A 17439-nucleotide genomic window follows, 5' to 3' on the forward strand; every position below is an offset into this window, starting at 1 on the left:
GGTGGCTGTGAATGTAAGGCGAGTGGCAGAATTCAGGCACTAGCATGGAACGTGTGAAAACAAGATTAATACCAAAATGAGAGCCAGTATTTATACACTGCATATTGAAAACAAGAGAAACATTTCAACTTTTCCAGTCCAGTGCATTTAGAAGTCTAACACATATTATATGCACTTGAATATAATAGAATTTATTAGATAAACAGTTTGGGTCTATTTTTGTTTTATTTATTTAATTCTTGTAGGACTCAGGATTTTCAGCATGGATGTGCATGTGTTAGGCAGGCTTTGTGCTGGTAGGCTACCTCCACTTTCTATTGCATTTCAAATACAAGCTTTACACAGTTTTTTCCATAGCTTCTGAAGGGCATCTTTTACCTCTTTGTTTCTCAAGCTGTAGATAATGGGATTCAGCATGGGGATTACCAAGGTGTAGAACACAGAGGCCATTTTATCAGTCTCAAAAGAGTGACTAGATTTGGGCTGTACATACATAAAAAACAGAGTACTGTATAAAATAACTACCACCGTCAGGTGAGAGCCACAGGTAGAGAAGGCCTTGTGTCTGCCCTCTGCAGAGTTCATCCTGATGATGGCCACCAGAATCAATATGTAGGACACAAGTACCACAGAAAGCGATGAAACCAAATTAAATGCTGAGAAGATCAATATTATGAGTTCAATGTCATGTGTACCTGAACAGATCAAGGTTAACAAAGGAAGACTGTCACAGTAGAAGTGACTGATGACATTATGGCCACAGAAAGATGAAATGAAGATTTTGATGGTGGTGATCAGAGAGAGGAAGGCACTGAAGAGATAGGGAATTATCACCAATACCCAACAAACTTTCTGAGACATAATGACTGTATAGAGCAGGGGGCTGCAGATGGCCACATAGCGGTCATAGGCCATTGCTGCCAGAACGAATAACTCACTAATGATGAAGAAGATGAACAAAGATAGCTGAATGGCACACCAGTTGTAGGGGATAGTATTTTCTCTTGTTACAAAACTTACCAACATTTTGGGTCCCACAGCTGTTGAATAACCAAAATCAATGAAAGCCAGATGTCTGAGAAAAAAGTACATAGGTGTTTGTAGCCTGTTATCCAACTTGGTGAGGATGATCATGCCCAAATTTCCCACCATGGAGGCAACGTAGATGAGAAAGAACAGTACAAAAAAAGGAGCCTGTAGTTCAGGGAGGTCTGTGACACCCATGAGAATGAACTCATTCAGCACAGAGAGGTTCTGCTTCTCCATCTAGACTGCTAAGGAAATGTTTACTTGGAGGGATCTTCAAAGACCACTGAGATAAGGAAATGTTTACTTGGAGGGATCTTCAAAGACCACTGCGATTCCCGGAAGTTACCTGTTAAAAAATCAGAATTTGTCACATTGTATAAGAGAGTACTGTATTTTTATGTTCTTCTTTTGTTTGATTTTTAACAGGAAGTAATGGTGTTATGCCTTCTGGACATGACATGGCCATCACGCTTTTGAGATCTCAGCAACCGTATTTACTTGCACAGCAAGACCTGCATAGAATCAAATCATCAGAAATCCTGGCACAGAGAGGGAGCACTCTCCTCCAGGCCCTTCCAGTTACCAAAGAACTATTGGGAACTGTATTTTCTGGTGGAGAGAAATTCATTCTTCATCATGGACATGTTTCCTGGTATGTTTCTCATGCTCCAGTGAATGGCCTCATAGCCATTTGTCTTTGAGCAGCATTAAGGAGATTTAGGAGATTATAAGAAAGATGAAATGATTTTAATGATAGTCATCCAGCAACTGAAAGAAATAGATGCAAAGGCCCACAGCCAAACAATAGGCAGCGCTTGGGACTCCTACTGAAGTGAGAGAAGAAGGATTGGAGGAACCAGAAGAGTGAAGGACACCACAAGAAAACTCACAGAAGCAACTAACCTGGGCTCAAAGGAACTCACAGGTATTGAATGACAACCAGGGCCACTGCATGGGACAGATACTGGCCTTCTGCATGTATGTTACAACTGTGTTACTTGGTCTTTTTGTGAGACTACTAACAATGAGAGCAGGGGCTGTCTGGGACTCTTTTGCCTGCTTTTGAGGTGCATTTCCTCATACTGTGTTGCCTAGGCCAGCCTTGATAAGAGGGGCGGTGCCTACCTTACTACAAGTTGATACACCATTTTTGGTTGATATCCATAGTAGATCTGCACTTTTCTGATGAGAAATGAAGGAGTAATAGATGGGGAGTATAGAGACGAGGTTGAGTGAGGACTGGGAACAGAGAAGGGAAGGGAAACTACAGTTGGATGTAAAAAAAAATGTAGGAAAAAAATAACAGAAATGAATTTGCTAAAGCTGTGTACAGGGAGATATATGGGAGAACTTAAAGGGACAATATGAAGGATATCCTTTATCACAATTATTTTTATACATGTCTGAAACTCTCAAAAATAAAGGAAAATTTGAAAAACACACATAGTAACAATTTTGGATAATTTATAAGTAGCATTAATGCATCATTGATAGCAATGTCTAAAATAAATTATATCTATATTTTATGATTAAAATTAAAAGAAGTATAATTTACAATATTGCATTGAGAATAAATAACATTAGGTTGGGTTAATGAATTTAAGAATGGAAAATCTGTGCATACAATTTAGCAAGCTATGCAGTTAAATAGGATACAAAGGGTATTTGAGCATATGAGTGAATAATGCAGTTATAATGTCTTCCAAGATCATGATTGGTAAAATATGTTGTAAAAATTATAATACTAAATTTTAGTACTTCCTAAAAGGGAGAAGTTAAAGTTATATGGAAAAAGATCATAGAATTTCTAACTAAATTGGCAAAGGAAGTATGTTCCTGGCTCTAACATCTCAAGGTTATAAAACTGTCCATTTTTTAAATTGAGACATATTTGTAAATCTTCAGGGTATGCATTTAAAATTTGGCATGTGTGAAATTTGTGATGGCAAAATCAATTGATTCTTCTATTTTCATCCTCAAATGTTAATTATTTTAATGTTACTAATTTCATACTAATCTTATATTTTCAGATATCAGCTAGATTCTTTTATTTTCCCCTAATATTTTTTTTTAATTTTTGAGATTATAATTTGATTATATTTCTCCCTTCCCTTCCCTCCCTACAAACCATACCATGTAACCATCACATTCCCCTTCAATCTTGTGGTCTCATTTCCACTAACTTTCATTGCATGCATAGAAGTGAGGGATTCTTTTACACAATAGCTACCCAACTGTACAGTTAAAATCATGGCAATTTCTTCTGCTTGGAGTCCATCTCCATTTTTCCCATCTTTCATCCTTCTTATCCCACTGAGTCCCTAATTAACTTTCTTGTCTTTCAGTTCTGTCGTGAAGATTGGTTCTGTTGTGACATCAGTTCTTTTAGTTTTCACCAATCTGAAAATGCAAAATTTATTTCTTGTGCCTTGTGTATGTCATTCAACATAATGACCTCTATTTTCCTCCATGCTGCTGTAATCAATACAAAAAGAGTTTATTCCCTTTTTAACAAGATCTTAATATGCTTACTTTGTAGAATTTCCTAATGAATATGACATTTATCTAGAAAAATGTAGCTATAACCCTAGTATTTGCTTATTTACCATTATCAGAGTTTCACGTAGTTATGTAGGCTATACTGAAAATAATGATGCCTTTGCTACAGCCTCTCAACTAGCTAGAATATGCCCAAGAGCAGGGTCTTAACCAGTCTCACTTAGCCAGTCTCACTCTTACCTGACAGAAGCACAAATTCCAAGGAGACACCAAGTGTTGGGTAAAGGATTTGAAGTACATGGGTTCCCCGTTATGTAGATAGTAACAATCAATGCCACTAAATTAGCCTATAAAATTAAGCAAGTAGAGTAACTGAGGTCAACAAGTGAGAAAAACATTGTAGCCAAAGAGAAGAAAGAAAGATGCAAGAGAAGGAAGAATTATCAGTTACTTAAAATATACAGCAGACTCAGCTGCCTAGGTGAGTAAACATTGCTAAAAATGTCAGAAATAAAAACATCCCTGTTTCTGAAATACATTTCACCACATACATCTGAAAAACTCAGGAGACAATGCTACCCCACCCCAGCACATAAATTAAAACCAAAATCTACTACTTTATCTAAATAGGTAAAAACCAATTGCAGCATGTTTGTGAATTACATAAAACCAGTATAAATTGCCTCAGCTTTCAAATTTGGAAAATGTGATAATGTACAAATTTTATATCTCATGAATTCATCTAATTCAGGGGGAATCTGTGAGTCTTATATTTTAATGTCAGCCTACAAATCAATATTATGTGCCTTCTGATGATTCCTGTATGTATTTCCTCTACTACTGCGTACTAAGCCCAGATGATAGAATCAATCTCTACCAGTAAGCTAGATTTCTTAAGACTTTTGCCATCTAAATATCTATTTTATCCTTTCCGAACAGAAACAGAGGAAGAGGAGTGGATTGGAGGAGGGCAGAGGGGAAGAGGGGAATGGAATGGGATAAGAGTTGGGAAGGGAAAGTGTGAGTGGGATGTAAAATAAATAAATAATTTATTAAAAAGTTCTACTTTATCTGTGCTACTATAATTCATAATTTTAGGATAAAACTGTGTGACATAAGTTTTACTAATTATCACCTTGTGTGTATATATATATACACATAATTATATAAAAAACTATATATAACTAATATATGTAAATATATAACTATAACTATTTATAGTTAATGCTATTAAGTATATTCCTATTAGGGAAAGATTACTTATATTTTCAAAGTTGTTTATAATTTCTCCTTAAACATTATATGAAATTAACAAAATTAGTTATTTTAATTTTTTATTTTTAAATTTTTTTTTTATTTTTATTTTTATTTTTATTTTTATTTTATTTTTATTTTTATTTTTTTTATTTTATTTTATTTTTATTTTTTTATTTTATTTTATTTTATTTATTTTATTTTATTTTATTTTTATTTTTATTTTATTTTATTTTATTTTATTTTATTTTTATTTTTATTTTATTTTTATTTTTAAAGTTATTTTAAGATTGCTTTTATCCATTATACCTCATTGAGTGATTCTCAACTGCTTGGTCAAGCTTCTGAGTGTTCAGATGACTTGCTTTTTGGTCCCCTGACATATATCTATTGTCTGTTATTATTATCTGTATTAGCCTAAATACAGTTTATTCTTACCTTTGAGATTTTGTGTCTCTTCCTACTGTAGGTATGACTGTGAATAACTGTCTCTATCTTCTGCACTTACTATGTTGAGCCAGTTTGCACTTGCCCTGCAGAAATGTTGGTATATATGACAACTATGTTTCCCCCTAAACTGCTAAGAGTGTAAAATGTAACTGAAAAGAGGGTGGGATTTAAAGTGATAAGAAGCAATATGTAAGTCATTAAGGACTGGAATGAATGAGTCAAGACTCAAGGTTCTCTGTTCTCTGTAACAACTCCGTAGAAGTTTCCTTAAAGATGTCTTCATATGTTTTGAGCTTGCTTTCCACTTTTCTCTCTCTCTCTCTCTCTCTCTCTCTCTCTCTCTCTCTGTGTGTGTCTGTCTGTCTGTCTGTCTGTCTCTCTCTTGTTGTTAAGTGGTGTGTTTTTTACAACCATGATATTTGTTTCTGTGCCAGCTCTTGTGTACAGTGGTACATATCTAGGCTTGTATAATACTAGTAAAACAAACAGTTTCAGAAAAAATGAAGATACAACTGCAGAAAAACTAGGGAAAGTGACATGACTTCACTGAATAACTGGAAACTCCCTTTAAAAACCCTTTTTATTGGAAATATCTATACTCACTTTACATTATCCCTCTGCTTAAAACAAACATATGGACAACACATTTTCTGCAATAACATTCTACTTGACAAATTAAAAAAAATGCTCATATTTCATAGACTTCTCATTTGTGTGAAAATAAATAGAAACAGAACTATTAGTAAATGAAAAATGGCACATACATGTTTAAATATGATGACCCTAATTGTGGCTGTAGCTGAACTGAAGACATCAGGAATAATCTGCCAATCTAATTTGATACCAAGTAGACCATTAAAACCACTCACCCAGAATGATAGAAGGGTTTGTGTTCTACTGTTGGATTAACCACCAAACTGCAATCAAGGGCCCTTCAACGTGGCTCTTACTTTTAAGCTATGCATCTAAGAACTTGAATGCAATTTCTTGATTATTCCCAAAACATCTTACAACTGACAGCAATGTCACTGGGTATTTGTTAATGATCCAGGGACCGATTGATTTCCCTGCTGAGAAATTATCTTACACAGCATTCAGTTTATTTCCTCTGTTATTATATTTAACTGGAAATATTCATATACATCCATGTAAGTATCATATATTTTGGTAATTCATTTATTCACTTCTCAGTGTAACCACATAACTTTCAGTGATTCCCACCGTGTGTTGAAGCAAGTGGCATATGCATATTTGTGGTTAAAGAACAATTTACATATGCCTAATGGTTACTTTTAAATATAAAAGAGTTTAGTATTATCAACTTTTTAATAAAATGACAGTAAATGACAGGGTAATGGTCTATCTAGAATTATTAAGAATCCATCAGTCCTCATGACTCATTTCTTTCTTATAGAGAAATACCTCTACTGTAAAACTGACAAAAGTACCTGAAATAAAAGTGTTTTTATGAAGTGGATACAGTACATATTTTAATTTTCAAAGTCATTTAATATCTTTTGAATAGACAAACTTTTGCTTAAATATAATTTATGAATTACTTATTTTCAATATTTTATTTAATTTCACTGATCAAAATTATGATAATGTCTCTCAGAAAACATATATTTATTTTACAGCAATGGATAATCTGTTAGTTAGAAATTCCTGATTTCTCCTTTTGAGAGGTTTTTTTAATTCTTTGTTCTTTCTACTCTGATATTAAATATTCCCGGAATTTATGGAAATATGACAGAAACTAGATCTGGAGAGTTGACTCTCTACTGACTCATGACATCCTTTCTCTTGACTATCAGGTGGTCAGATCCATCAGTTGCATTTCCTATTGTATCCTTTGTATCTGGGATGTGATTTAACACATTTACCTTAAGAAATGACAAGAATGAAACCCAGTCCTGGCTGTTCTTAAATTTTCTTTAATGATCAGGAGGGGACCCGTCCCCCTCACTTTTTGGAGATTTCATAATATTGCCTTCATATAGTGAATGAAATTTTCACTGCACTAGGTTTCTATAATTGAGATGTTTGCCAAAGAGACTCACGGAAATCCCCAAACAATTTATGCTGTTACTAAAAAAATAGGTCTTTCCCACAAAAACAATTGAAGACAACACACTCCCAACTAATTGAAAATGGAGGTCAAGGTAGTACCTATAAAGAACCTTCACCCTCATGTTCTAGTGTCTATGACTTGGGAAGGTACTCTGCAGGTTAGCAGAAGAAAAGAGTGAACACCAACCCAACCTCATAACATTTTATCCACAATCTATTTTTTTCCTGTAAATTATGCTAGGGCAATTTTGGTACAAAGATTGTGGAGTAACCAAACAAGGTCTGATTTTACTTAAGGCCAACTCCATATGATGAAACCCATACCTGATACTGCATGGGTGACCAAAAACACTAGTCTAGACAGCACAGAGTCCTAAGGCATGAACAAATACTTCTGGTCTAAAAAATCTAATAATAAATGACTCATTATGATTATTCTATTATAGTCATAAATTGTTGCCATATTCAGTCATCATCAGTGAAGATTTCCCTCTATTTGATGGGAACAAATACAGAGACCCAAAGCAATACATTACACATACAGACATAGACAGATAAGAGACACACACACAACTTCAAACACACAGCTCTAAATGAGGTTTCTCTATTAAATTCCTCCCCTCAGGAAACACTGAAGTAGAGGAGTCAGAATGAGTGGCAGAGACAGGGAAGATTGAAAATACCAGTAGAACAAAGGTTTTTAATACAACAGAGCAAACCTATTAGGAACTCACAGAAACTGAAGCTAGCCGCAATGGGCCCACATGGGTCATCATCATGTCCTCTATGTATCTATTATAGTTTTATATTTATTCCTTTAATGAAGCTCCTGCATTTTAAAAGAGGTGAGTCTCTGGTTCTTCAACCTTCTCTTAGGGATTTTTTTCCTTCTGGCTTGGCTTGTCCAACTTTGAATATATAGTTTTATTTTATCTTCATGTATTTTACTTTCTTATTTTTGTTGTTATCTTCTAGAAGTTTTTTCTTTTCTAATGAGAGACAGAAAGAGAGTAGATCCAAATGGAAGAGGAGGTTGGGAAATACTAGAAGGAGTAGCCAGAGAAGAAAAAGTGTATTCATATTACATAGCATGAATAAATAATCTATGTGTTTTAAATGGAAGAAAAAAGTGACAAGGACTATTTATAACATTGTCAAACCTTTAAATTAAATTTATTTATATTACAAGTAATAAAGCTTCTGTGTGTTTACATTTAGCAAAATCATTATACCTAGGAGGCACGGTACACAGTGTCTAGATTTTCTGTGAGATTATGATATTGAATACTAATGGATAAAGAAAGGCAGATTTTTATATATTTATTAGTCATACAGTAAATCAAAGAGATGTGGCAGAACAGTTCTTTTTCCAAATACTGATATTCTACAATACAGTGTTTATGCCCATATGCTGTGGGTCAGACTTTTTGTTGTTTTTATTCATTTGTTTGCTTGTTTGTTTGTTTTAAACCATCATAAAATAAATAGAGAAAAAGGAATGGAGAAGAGACCAATTTTGGCTTCTAGATTCCAAGTTTTCTGTATACAAAGATTTGGTGCTATTTCTTTGGACCAGAACAAGGAAGGAACATAGTAAGAGTGAGGGACTTTTGTAGAAGAACATATACTCCTGGTAAAATTGAAAAAGAAAGACATCAGAAGTGGGATGGGCCCTCTATCATTGACTTGTTTCTTAGTTAGTACCTATCTACTCTACCTCATCCAGGACCTACATATTCAAATTTCTATCACTGTCAAAAGTTGTACCACCAGTTACAGACTGAGTGTTTAAAGCATGAGTTATTGAACCAATTTTCAAATTCAAATGACTTACAAATCATTTCCATCTTTTAGTGCAAAGTGTACTTATTCCATTCCCAAGAATATACAACCTTAACAGAACTTTCAAAACTCCAAGCTTATAGTCTCCTCTGAAACTCATGGGTATTTATTCTGTAAGACCATGTAAAGTTTATAAAGCAAGTTACTGAGTATAACCAAGAGCAAGAGAGAGGGTCTTCCCCTAGCAATAACACACAAATTTGTTTTCCAGCACTAATCTGTCAGTCCTAAAGCATACATACAAGTAACATCATATTGACTGAGCAAATTATATTAAAACATATCTATCTATCTATCTGAATATATGTTCATACAAATATATATAAGCATACAATTGCAACTAGTAAAAGGAAAGACTGTAAATGTGAAGAAGAATGGGGAGGGGAGTGTAAGAGGCATTGCATAGAAGAAGGAAAAGAAGAAATCAATGAAAACAATTTGAATCTTGAAGAAAAATGTTACAGATTCCTATTGAACAATTGCCCACGAAACATGACTTCACTTCAAACTAAATGTGATGTGCATAACCATAGCTTAGGTAGTTGGTTTTCTATGGCCATGCCTACCATAATACCAAGAAATGAGACCATTTTTGTAGAAAACCTGAATATGTGGCTCTCAGGCCTTTGAAGGAAGTTTATGGAAAGAATATGAAAGATTTTGAAATTTTAAGCTGGAAAATATTTACAAAGCTTAAGTAGAATTTGATGAACATTTTTGGTGAGAGTCTGGAAGATTAGAATGCCTAGAGAATTCAGACAGTTTTGGAGGAGCAAAGAGATTTATCAAGAACCAGTCTAGAGGTCATTCTTTGGTTTTTTTTTTACTTCTTTGTTTTTATTTTTTAAAATTTATTTATTCATTAAAAATTTCCATCTCCTCCACTCCTCCCATTTCCCTCCCACTCTCCCTACTCCCCTCCCCCTCCCTCTCCAGTCCTAAGAGCAGTCAGGGTTCCCTGCCCTGTGGAAAGTCCAAGGCCCTCCTCCCTCCCTCCAGGTCTAGGAAGGTGAGCATCCAAACAGACTAGGCTCCCAAAAAGCCAGTACATGCAGTAGAATCAAAACCCAGTGCCACTATCATTGGCTTCTCAATCAGCCCTCATTGTCAGTCACATTCAGAGTGTCCAGTCTGATCACATGCTCTTTCATCATTCTTGTCCATGGTATGTGGTGTAAGACCCTACACACATGTGCATATAAAGAAGGCAGGGACATGATGTTCGATGAGTGTCTGCGTGGGTATTTGGGAAGATTCGGAGGGGATGGGGGAGTATGATTTTATCACACCACACACATATATGAAGTTAAAAAAATACTTAAACTATATTATTTAAATCACTGCTTGGCCAACCAGTTAAGTGTATTGCTAGCAAGCTCTTATATCTTAAATTAAGCGATTTCTATTAATCTGTATATCACCATGTGGCTGTGGCTCACTGGGTAAAGTTCCATCCAGTGTCTGTCTCTTGAGGGGTTCCGTGGCTCCTCCCTGGCTCCACCTTCTTTCTTTCAGCTTTTAGTTAGTTTTCCTACCCAGCTAAACTCTGCCCTATCACAGTCCAAAGCAGCTTCTTTACCATCAACCAACAAAAGCAGCACATATACAAAATGACTTCCCACATCACAGTATTTCCTCACTATGCTCTGTTTCCCACATTTTTTAACAGTAATGTTTATCCTGTAGCATTACATGTTGGAAGTATGATTTTTTTATTTTGAAATTATAAGGGGTTGCAGTTAAGGACTTGTGTGAATCTCAAAATATATAAAATTGTATACTATATAATTTGGCCAAAGCTTAAGCATATTGCTAGCTAGCTCTTACATCTAGAATTAACCTATTTCCATTATTTTATATTTTACCACAAAACTTGTGGCCTACTGGCAAGGTTCCTGTTGGCAGCTCCTGTCTTTCCCCTCTAGCAGCTACATGGTGTCCCTGTGACTCCACCTTCTTTATCCGAGAATTGAGTTTAGCTTTCCCTGCCTAGCTCTGTTCTGCTCTATCACACAAGCCAAGCCAGCTTCTTCATTCATTAACCAATAAAGGCAATACACACACACACACACACACACACACACACACACACACACATACACACACACAAGGACTTCCCACACCTGTCTGTTGAAGGTCATATAACTTTTCTAAGCCATTTCTGACAAAACAAAAATCTCACTAATGATGAAGAAGATGAACAAAACTATCTCAATGGCACACTTATGGTATTTTCCTTTCCTTCAAATTTCCTAACATTTTTTGGCCCCAAAGCAGTTGAGAAATCAAAAGTAGTGAAAGCTGAATGCTTATGAAAAAAAGTTCATAGGTGTTTTTTGGTTGTTGTTCAACTTGGTTAGCATGATTGTGCCCAGATTCCATTCAAAGGAAATGACATAAATGAGAAAGAACAGCACAAATAAAGAAGCCTGTAGTTCAGGATTCTCAGTACACCCACAAGAATGGAAGCATTCAAGATGGAGGGGTTCTCTTTCTCCATTTAGGATCCTGAGAAAATATGTTGTGGAAACAGTCACCAGATTTAAGAATCACCCATTAAAATTGCAGTGTTTAAGTCATAAGTGTAAATCACTATTAATTTATCCCATGAGGAAGTTTAAAAGGGTGCACCTCCAATGAGAACATAGAACTAACTTTATGCATTGTAATGTGTATACAGCATAAAATAGACATTTTTTCTTCTTGTTATGTACTGACTGCAAATGAAAAATTAATATCATGTGTTTAATATCATTTAAAACATCCATTAGAGGTAAATATTTAGCCTAGAGTAGAAATACTGATCTTCTAAGATGATTTTCAAAGGGCTAAAGAGATTTCTCAGTGGTTAAGAGCACTGACTGCCCTCCCATAGGACCAGAGTTCAATTACCAGCACTCACATGGAAGCTCACAATTGCCTGTAACCCTCACACTGACATACATGCAGCAAAACATCAATGTGCATAAAAATAAAAATTAAAACCAGCTATTTCACCTGAAAATACAATTTTTGAAATATACTTCTTATGAAAGAACATATGATAATGAAATATATCATCCAATCGTTTCTCAGATTGAAATCTTTAGTTCTAATTCAGAAAGTAGGTCTTCATTTCAGTTAAAAGTTGTGTTTGTAATTATCACGGTAGCATTATATATCAAATGACAATGCCTTTCTCTTATTTCTTTGAATTTTAAAATTATATTCTTATTTTACTTTGTGTTTAATATTTTAAAACATGTTTAAGAGAACTTCATTTTGACAAAATTGTAATTTAGATGGGCTGTGGGTCTCCTCTGTCTAATGAAGCACACATGTAATGTATCAGAGTCCTCCATAATCTTTTCTAAAAATTTCGTACCAAGAATGATTGTTTGGATTCTTAGTTTTAATATTTACGAAGTATAATTGACTGAGATGAAATTGAGGGGAAGTCTCACATGTGGTTTAAGATTCACAATTCCATGGTTGAAGCGTCCATTTTCTACCTTAAGCTCTCAAAGTCCTATAGCATCCTTCTCACAGTGTACATTTTCTCCCTCAGTTGGTTTTGTGCTGAGTAGTTCTATTGATTATTTTCAGTTTGGGAGCTCAAATTTTTCAGTTGTTAAATAAATGTGGAAAAACTTTGATATGGGAAGTAATCCATCAGAAAAATGATGACACATACAGACAAGATATCATTACACAGAAGGAACAATATTTTTATATCTTACAAGAAATTTTCTCAGTTTTATGACTCATAAATCACTTACCTTATATAATGAATTATCATTTCTTTTGTACAGATAACTATTACTTTATTTCAATTAATTTGATTTTACAGGTACTATGAACATTATATAAAACAATATTATATAGTTTGAAGTATCTTTAAGAACTAGAAAATCCTATTTGACCACTGTAGTTCACTATCCCATGGCTGACAAAATGTTTTGAATTGAGTGAGAAAATGGGAAGTGCCAGGAAAGGTTGGTGCTGACAGGAGTGAGGGAAAACGGACTAGTGGTAGGAAGAGCTTCTTGAATTCACTTAAAATTGTAAAGAATGCATTCAATAAAGTTTTAAAACAGGATAGAAAAATGACAGAAAGATCCCCTAAAAAGTCTGTCCACATATTCCTTAGATCTCCTTATGCTGCCTGTTATCTATCTATACAGATATTTATAATACACAATACCTAATTTCTGAAAAAGTATTCTTGAAGGATATTGGCTTTCATAAAATAATAGTCCTGTTTAACCTCAAGTAAGAAAAATGCATAGATTGGCAAACAGAAATGTAATGAAGGCAGCAGGAAAATACGGGTTAGAGAGAGACTCCATTGGTATTAGTTTAATGCGAGCAAATTTTCAAGATTGCTACATATTCAGCAGGCATAATGCAGGGTTCTCATCCATGCTATAGCATGTGTTAGCTAATATTAATTGTAATAGCTGTTATCATAAACCTCCATCATGGTGACATGGTGACATATTCACTACATTGATTGTATTCTGGTGTCATATGAAACAGGATATTACTATTCCTAAAGAATATCTTTGTGCCATTTTTGTGACTTCTATCTTCTCTTACCGCCTCAATTATTCTCCCCAATTCCTAGTGAAATTAATTTTTCCAATTGTTCTTTTGAATGTTAAAGTACAATATTTGTCTGTCTTTACCTTGCTTATTTCTCTTGCTATCTTCAGTGATCATCTGAATAATTACAAATGATAATGATCTCATGTTTTTAGTGCCTAATGACATTTAATATATAACTGCATATTTTCCATCTGCTAATCTGCAGATGAACGTGTAAGCTGTTCATATACTGGCTGCTGTGGCAAATATTATTACACTCAAGGGAATGTAAGAAGGATTCCAACAAATTGGCAAACTTTTCTTTGCTTGAATACAGAGTAGTGGAATTATAGAGTTGGTAATTGTTCTTTATTTCTCATTCATATTTGCATCACTATGGGTTTAACTCAGATTAGTATGCATGGTATACAATTGCTACACTGCTAATCTCTATTCCAAGCCTTTCTTCAATTTTTGAGGAACCATTACATTGTTAAAATTAATAAATTTTATTAATTTATTATACACTGTTAGACATTGATGATTACAGTGTTTGAATTCTTTCTCTAGAGTCTCACAAGAAGTTTGTCCTTTTGAAAATAGTCTTATCACTGCAATTAATTGCATTTTATTGTGGTCTGGATGTTCATTTTTTAAGAATTAAGAATATTGAGAGTATTTTACATATATTATTTTTAATTTGTAAACCAAATTTTGAGAAATATGTATTCAGAACACTAATGACGGTCTAAACATTTTGAGCTTTTCTTTCTTACTATAGTTAGCTATGATTTCCTTGCATATTCTCAACATTGAATCCTTGTTACATGTATGTTTTTGCAATATTTCATGTGTTTCTTTGCTGTTTCTCTGCTATGTATTTTTTTTATATATTCATAATGAGATCATTAATTTCAATGTCAATTTTATTGTCTATGTGTTTGTGTTCATTTCTGAATTTTCTATTGAATTTCTGGAGTTCTTCAGCAATTTCTCAACTTTTTTTTATTAGTTTCACTAGGCTCAACTAGCAGAAAGGCCTTTGGATTTACAAAGATGACATTAGTTTCTCAATTAACAATATTCAAATATTAAAGAGAAATAAAAACAATTATAAGTCTTAAGTTTCTAATTTAAAATTAATTAGATAATTATTTTGTTAGTGTAATAAAATTACTGAGGCTCAATGATCTGAGTTATGAAAATGAAAAAAAGAGTCATATAAACACACACACACATACTTTGTTGTACAAATTTGTATGGTTCAAAATCAAATATGTATACTTAAAGAAAAGAATTGACTAGATGATATTGGCTTATATGATTAGTTCTTTTATAATTAAACAATTGCCTTCATCTCTACAAACAAAGTACCATGTTTACTAAGCAAAGAGCCTCTCCAAGCAATGAGTCCCCAAACAACAGGGTAGAAATCAATAGTACAGTAAGTGTCTGGAAGATCTGTAAAGCAGCTGGTGTGACCAATATTGGAAAGGTAAAGAGAAGTTGGAGTCCGATGTCGAAATATAATGGGTGCACATTTGGGTGTATGGACCATGAATACAGTGGCTGTTTCCTCTTTTCCTAGTTTCATTTTATGGTGATCTTCACTACTTCATGGAATGCTCACATTAAATAAACAGTTTTCTGAGAAGTTGCTATGTTACATTTTAAACATTTCATAGACAAACATAAAAGTTTCTTTCTACTAGTAACGGGAATTTGGTTCACTCAAGTGAGGAATGAAGATTATCTATTAGAATATTGCTTTGCTAAAAAAACATCATTATAAATGTTACTTTACATGGGAAAAAATCTATTGGTATAAGTACTTTTATGTGAGTTGGTTCTGTGGATGACTAGTTTTATTCAATAGTAATAACAAAAAAAAGAAGAATGAAAAACTGTCTACGTCAGAAAAGCCTTGGCAATAGAAACAGTGTTTAGAATTCATATTTACAGTCTTGAAAAGAATAAAAGCGAACGATTATGAATGAGTTCCAGGAGTTGAGAAATTAAAAGGAGGAGATAATGGTGTTGAGTTTCTAGAAGGAATACCAAGAAGACACGAATAAATAAAATAATATAAAAATATAAACATCACGGGCAACAGCAATAGTCTCTGTAAACAAGGAATTCCCATGGTGTGAAGTGAACTTTCCTTTCGCTGGTCCTTATTTAGTTCCAACCCAGACAGAGGATTGCTGATCTGAAGTCTGTGTATTCTGAACTCTTTGATTTCTGATGTTCCTGGAAATGCAGTTTCTTCCTAGATACTGGCTATACTTCTCATGTCTTCCAATCTGTCTTTGTACCAATGCATACATACACATTCCGTACACAGCATCTTTTAACTTTTAGAGCAGTTTTGGTTTTAAGAGCCTTCATGAGTTTGTGATAAAAATTATTTTTATCATTACTCTGAATGGTACTGAAAAATTAAATTGAAGTAATATTTCATGCAATTCTATCACCACAAAAGTAACCATATGTAATACTTTATCAGATTCGTAGTTATACACTTACGTTAGGTTGAACCGTGGGCATGGATTTTTCAGGAATTCTTTCAAGGCACACTTTACATCCTTATTCCTAAAGCTGTAGATGACTGGGTTCAGCATCGGTATCACCAGGGTGTAGAACACAGAAGCCATCTTGTCAGTGTCTAGCGAGTGGTTGGTCCGTGGTTGCAGATACATGAAGAGAAGTGTGCCATAGAACACCGTGACTGCCATCACGTGGGAAGCACAGGTGGAGAAGGCTTTCTTCCTTCCTTCAGAGGAACGGATCCTCAAAATTGCAAGGATGATGTTGAAGTAGGATATAAGAACAATAGTCATAGAGAAAAACAAGTTTGTTCCCGAGAAGAAAAATACTACAGTTTCTGGAAGGTAGGTGTCCGAACAGGACAGTGCCAACAGAGGGACATTGTCACAGTAAAAGTGGTTGATTACATTGGAAGAGCAATAACTCACAGAGAAGACACAGGGAGTCACAACGATGGCTGTGAAAAAGCTGAAGAAGTATGTGAGGGAGACCAGCAGAAGGCACATGTGCCGAGACACCACCACCATGTAGAGCAGGGGATTGCAGATGGCCACATAGCGGTCATAGGCCATCACAGCCAGCATGAAGATGTCTGCCACCATGAAAAGCAGGAATCCTCCCAGCTGGGTGGCACATTCATAGTACAAGGTGGTTTTCTTACTGACTAAGAAGTTGACCAGCATTTTTGGTGCAATGACAGTTGCATCGCCAAGGTTGATGACAGCCAAGTGTCTGAGGAAGAAGTACATGGGAGTTTGAAGTCGTGAGTTCACGGTGGTGAGGGTGATGATGCCCACATTTCCTGCTACTGTCAGTGTGTAGAGGACTAGGAATACAAGGAAAAGTGGTACCTGCAGGTCTGGACGTTGGGATAACCCCATGAGTATGAACTCAGTGACATGAGTGAGATTCTCAGGAGCCATTTAACTGCTATGCACATCTTCTAATCATTAGAAACAAAAGTATTAAGACATTGTTAAAATTATTATCTTTTAATATGTAGTTAAATGTTTTATTGTGGATCAATGTGCTTAAAACCAAAACAGTTATTTATAATAAATATTAGTTATATCTTGCCTCATTTGTTTTAATATGAACTAAAACTTTATCAGAGGGTAATGAGTGTTTAGAAAGGTTTGCATTATTTATTTACCTACTTTGTCTGCTATAAGACTCCAAAGG

General features: G+C 34.6%; 2 protein-coding genes across 2 annotated transcripts; both read right to left on the minus strand.

The window, feature by feature from the left end:
* Window positions 1-324: 324 nt before the first annotated feature.
* LOC125406995 (olfactory receptor 8K3-like) lies at window positions 325-1266 on the minus strand. Its single transcript, XM_048444284.3, has one exon. It carries the CDS (start codon window positions 1264-1266, stop codon window positions 325-327), a length of 942 nt encoding a protein of 313 aa, XP_048300241.1.
* Window positions 1267-16232: 14966 nt separating this feature from the next.
* On the minus strand, window positions 16233-17180 carry LOC125403532 (olfactory receptor 8J3-like). The gene has a single exon (XM_048438971.3). It carries the CDS (start codon window positions 17178-17180, stop codon window positions 16233-16235), a length of 948 nt encoding a protein of 315 aa, XP_048294928.3.
* Window positions 17181-17439: the final 259 nt, after the last annotated feature.

Source organism: Myodes glareolus, chromosome 6 (genome assembly GCF_982192425.1).
Source record: "Myodes glareolus chromosome 6, mMyoGla1.1, whole genome shotgun sequence".
Lineage (NCBI taxonomy): Eukaryota > Metazoa > Chordata > Mammalia > Rodentia > Cricetidae > Myodes > Myodes glareolus.

What these genes read in the sequence shown, in the direction of transcription:
- LOC125406995 (XM_048444284.3), bottom strand. Translation starts at nt 1,266, where the DNA reads ATGGAGAAGCAGAACCTCTCTGTGCTGAATGAGTTCATTCTCATGGGT.
- LOC125403532 (XM_048438971.3), bottom strand. Translation starts at nt 17,180, where the DNA reads ATGGCTCCTGAGAATCTCACTCATGTCACTGAGTTCATACTCATGGGG.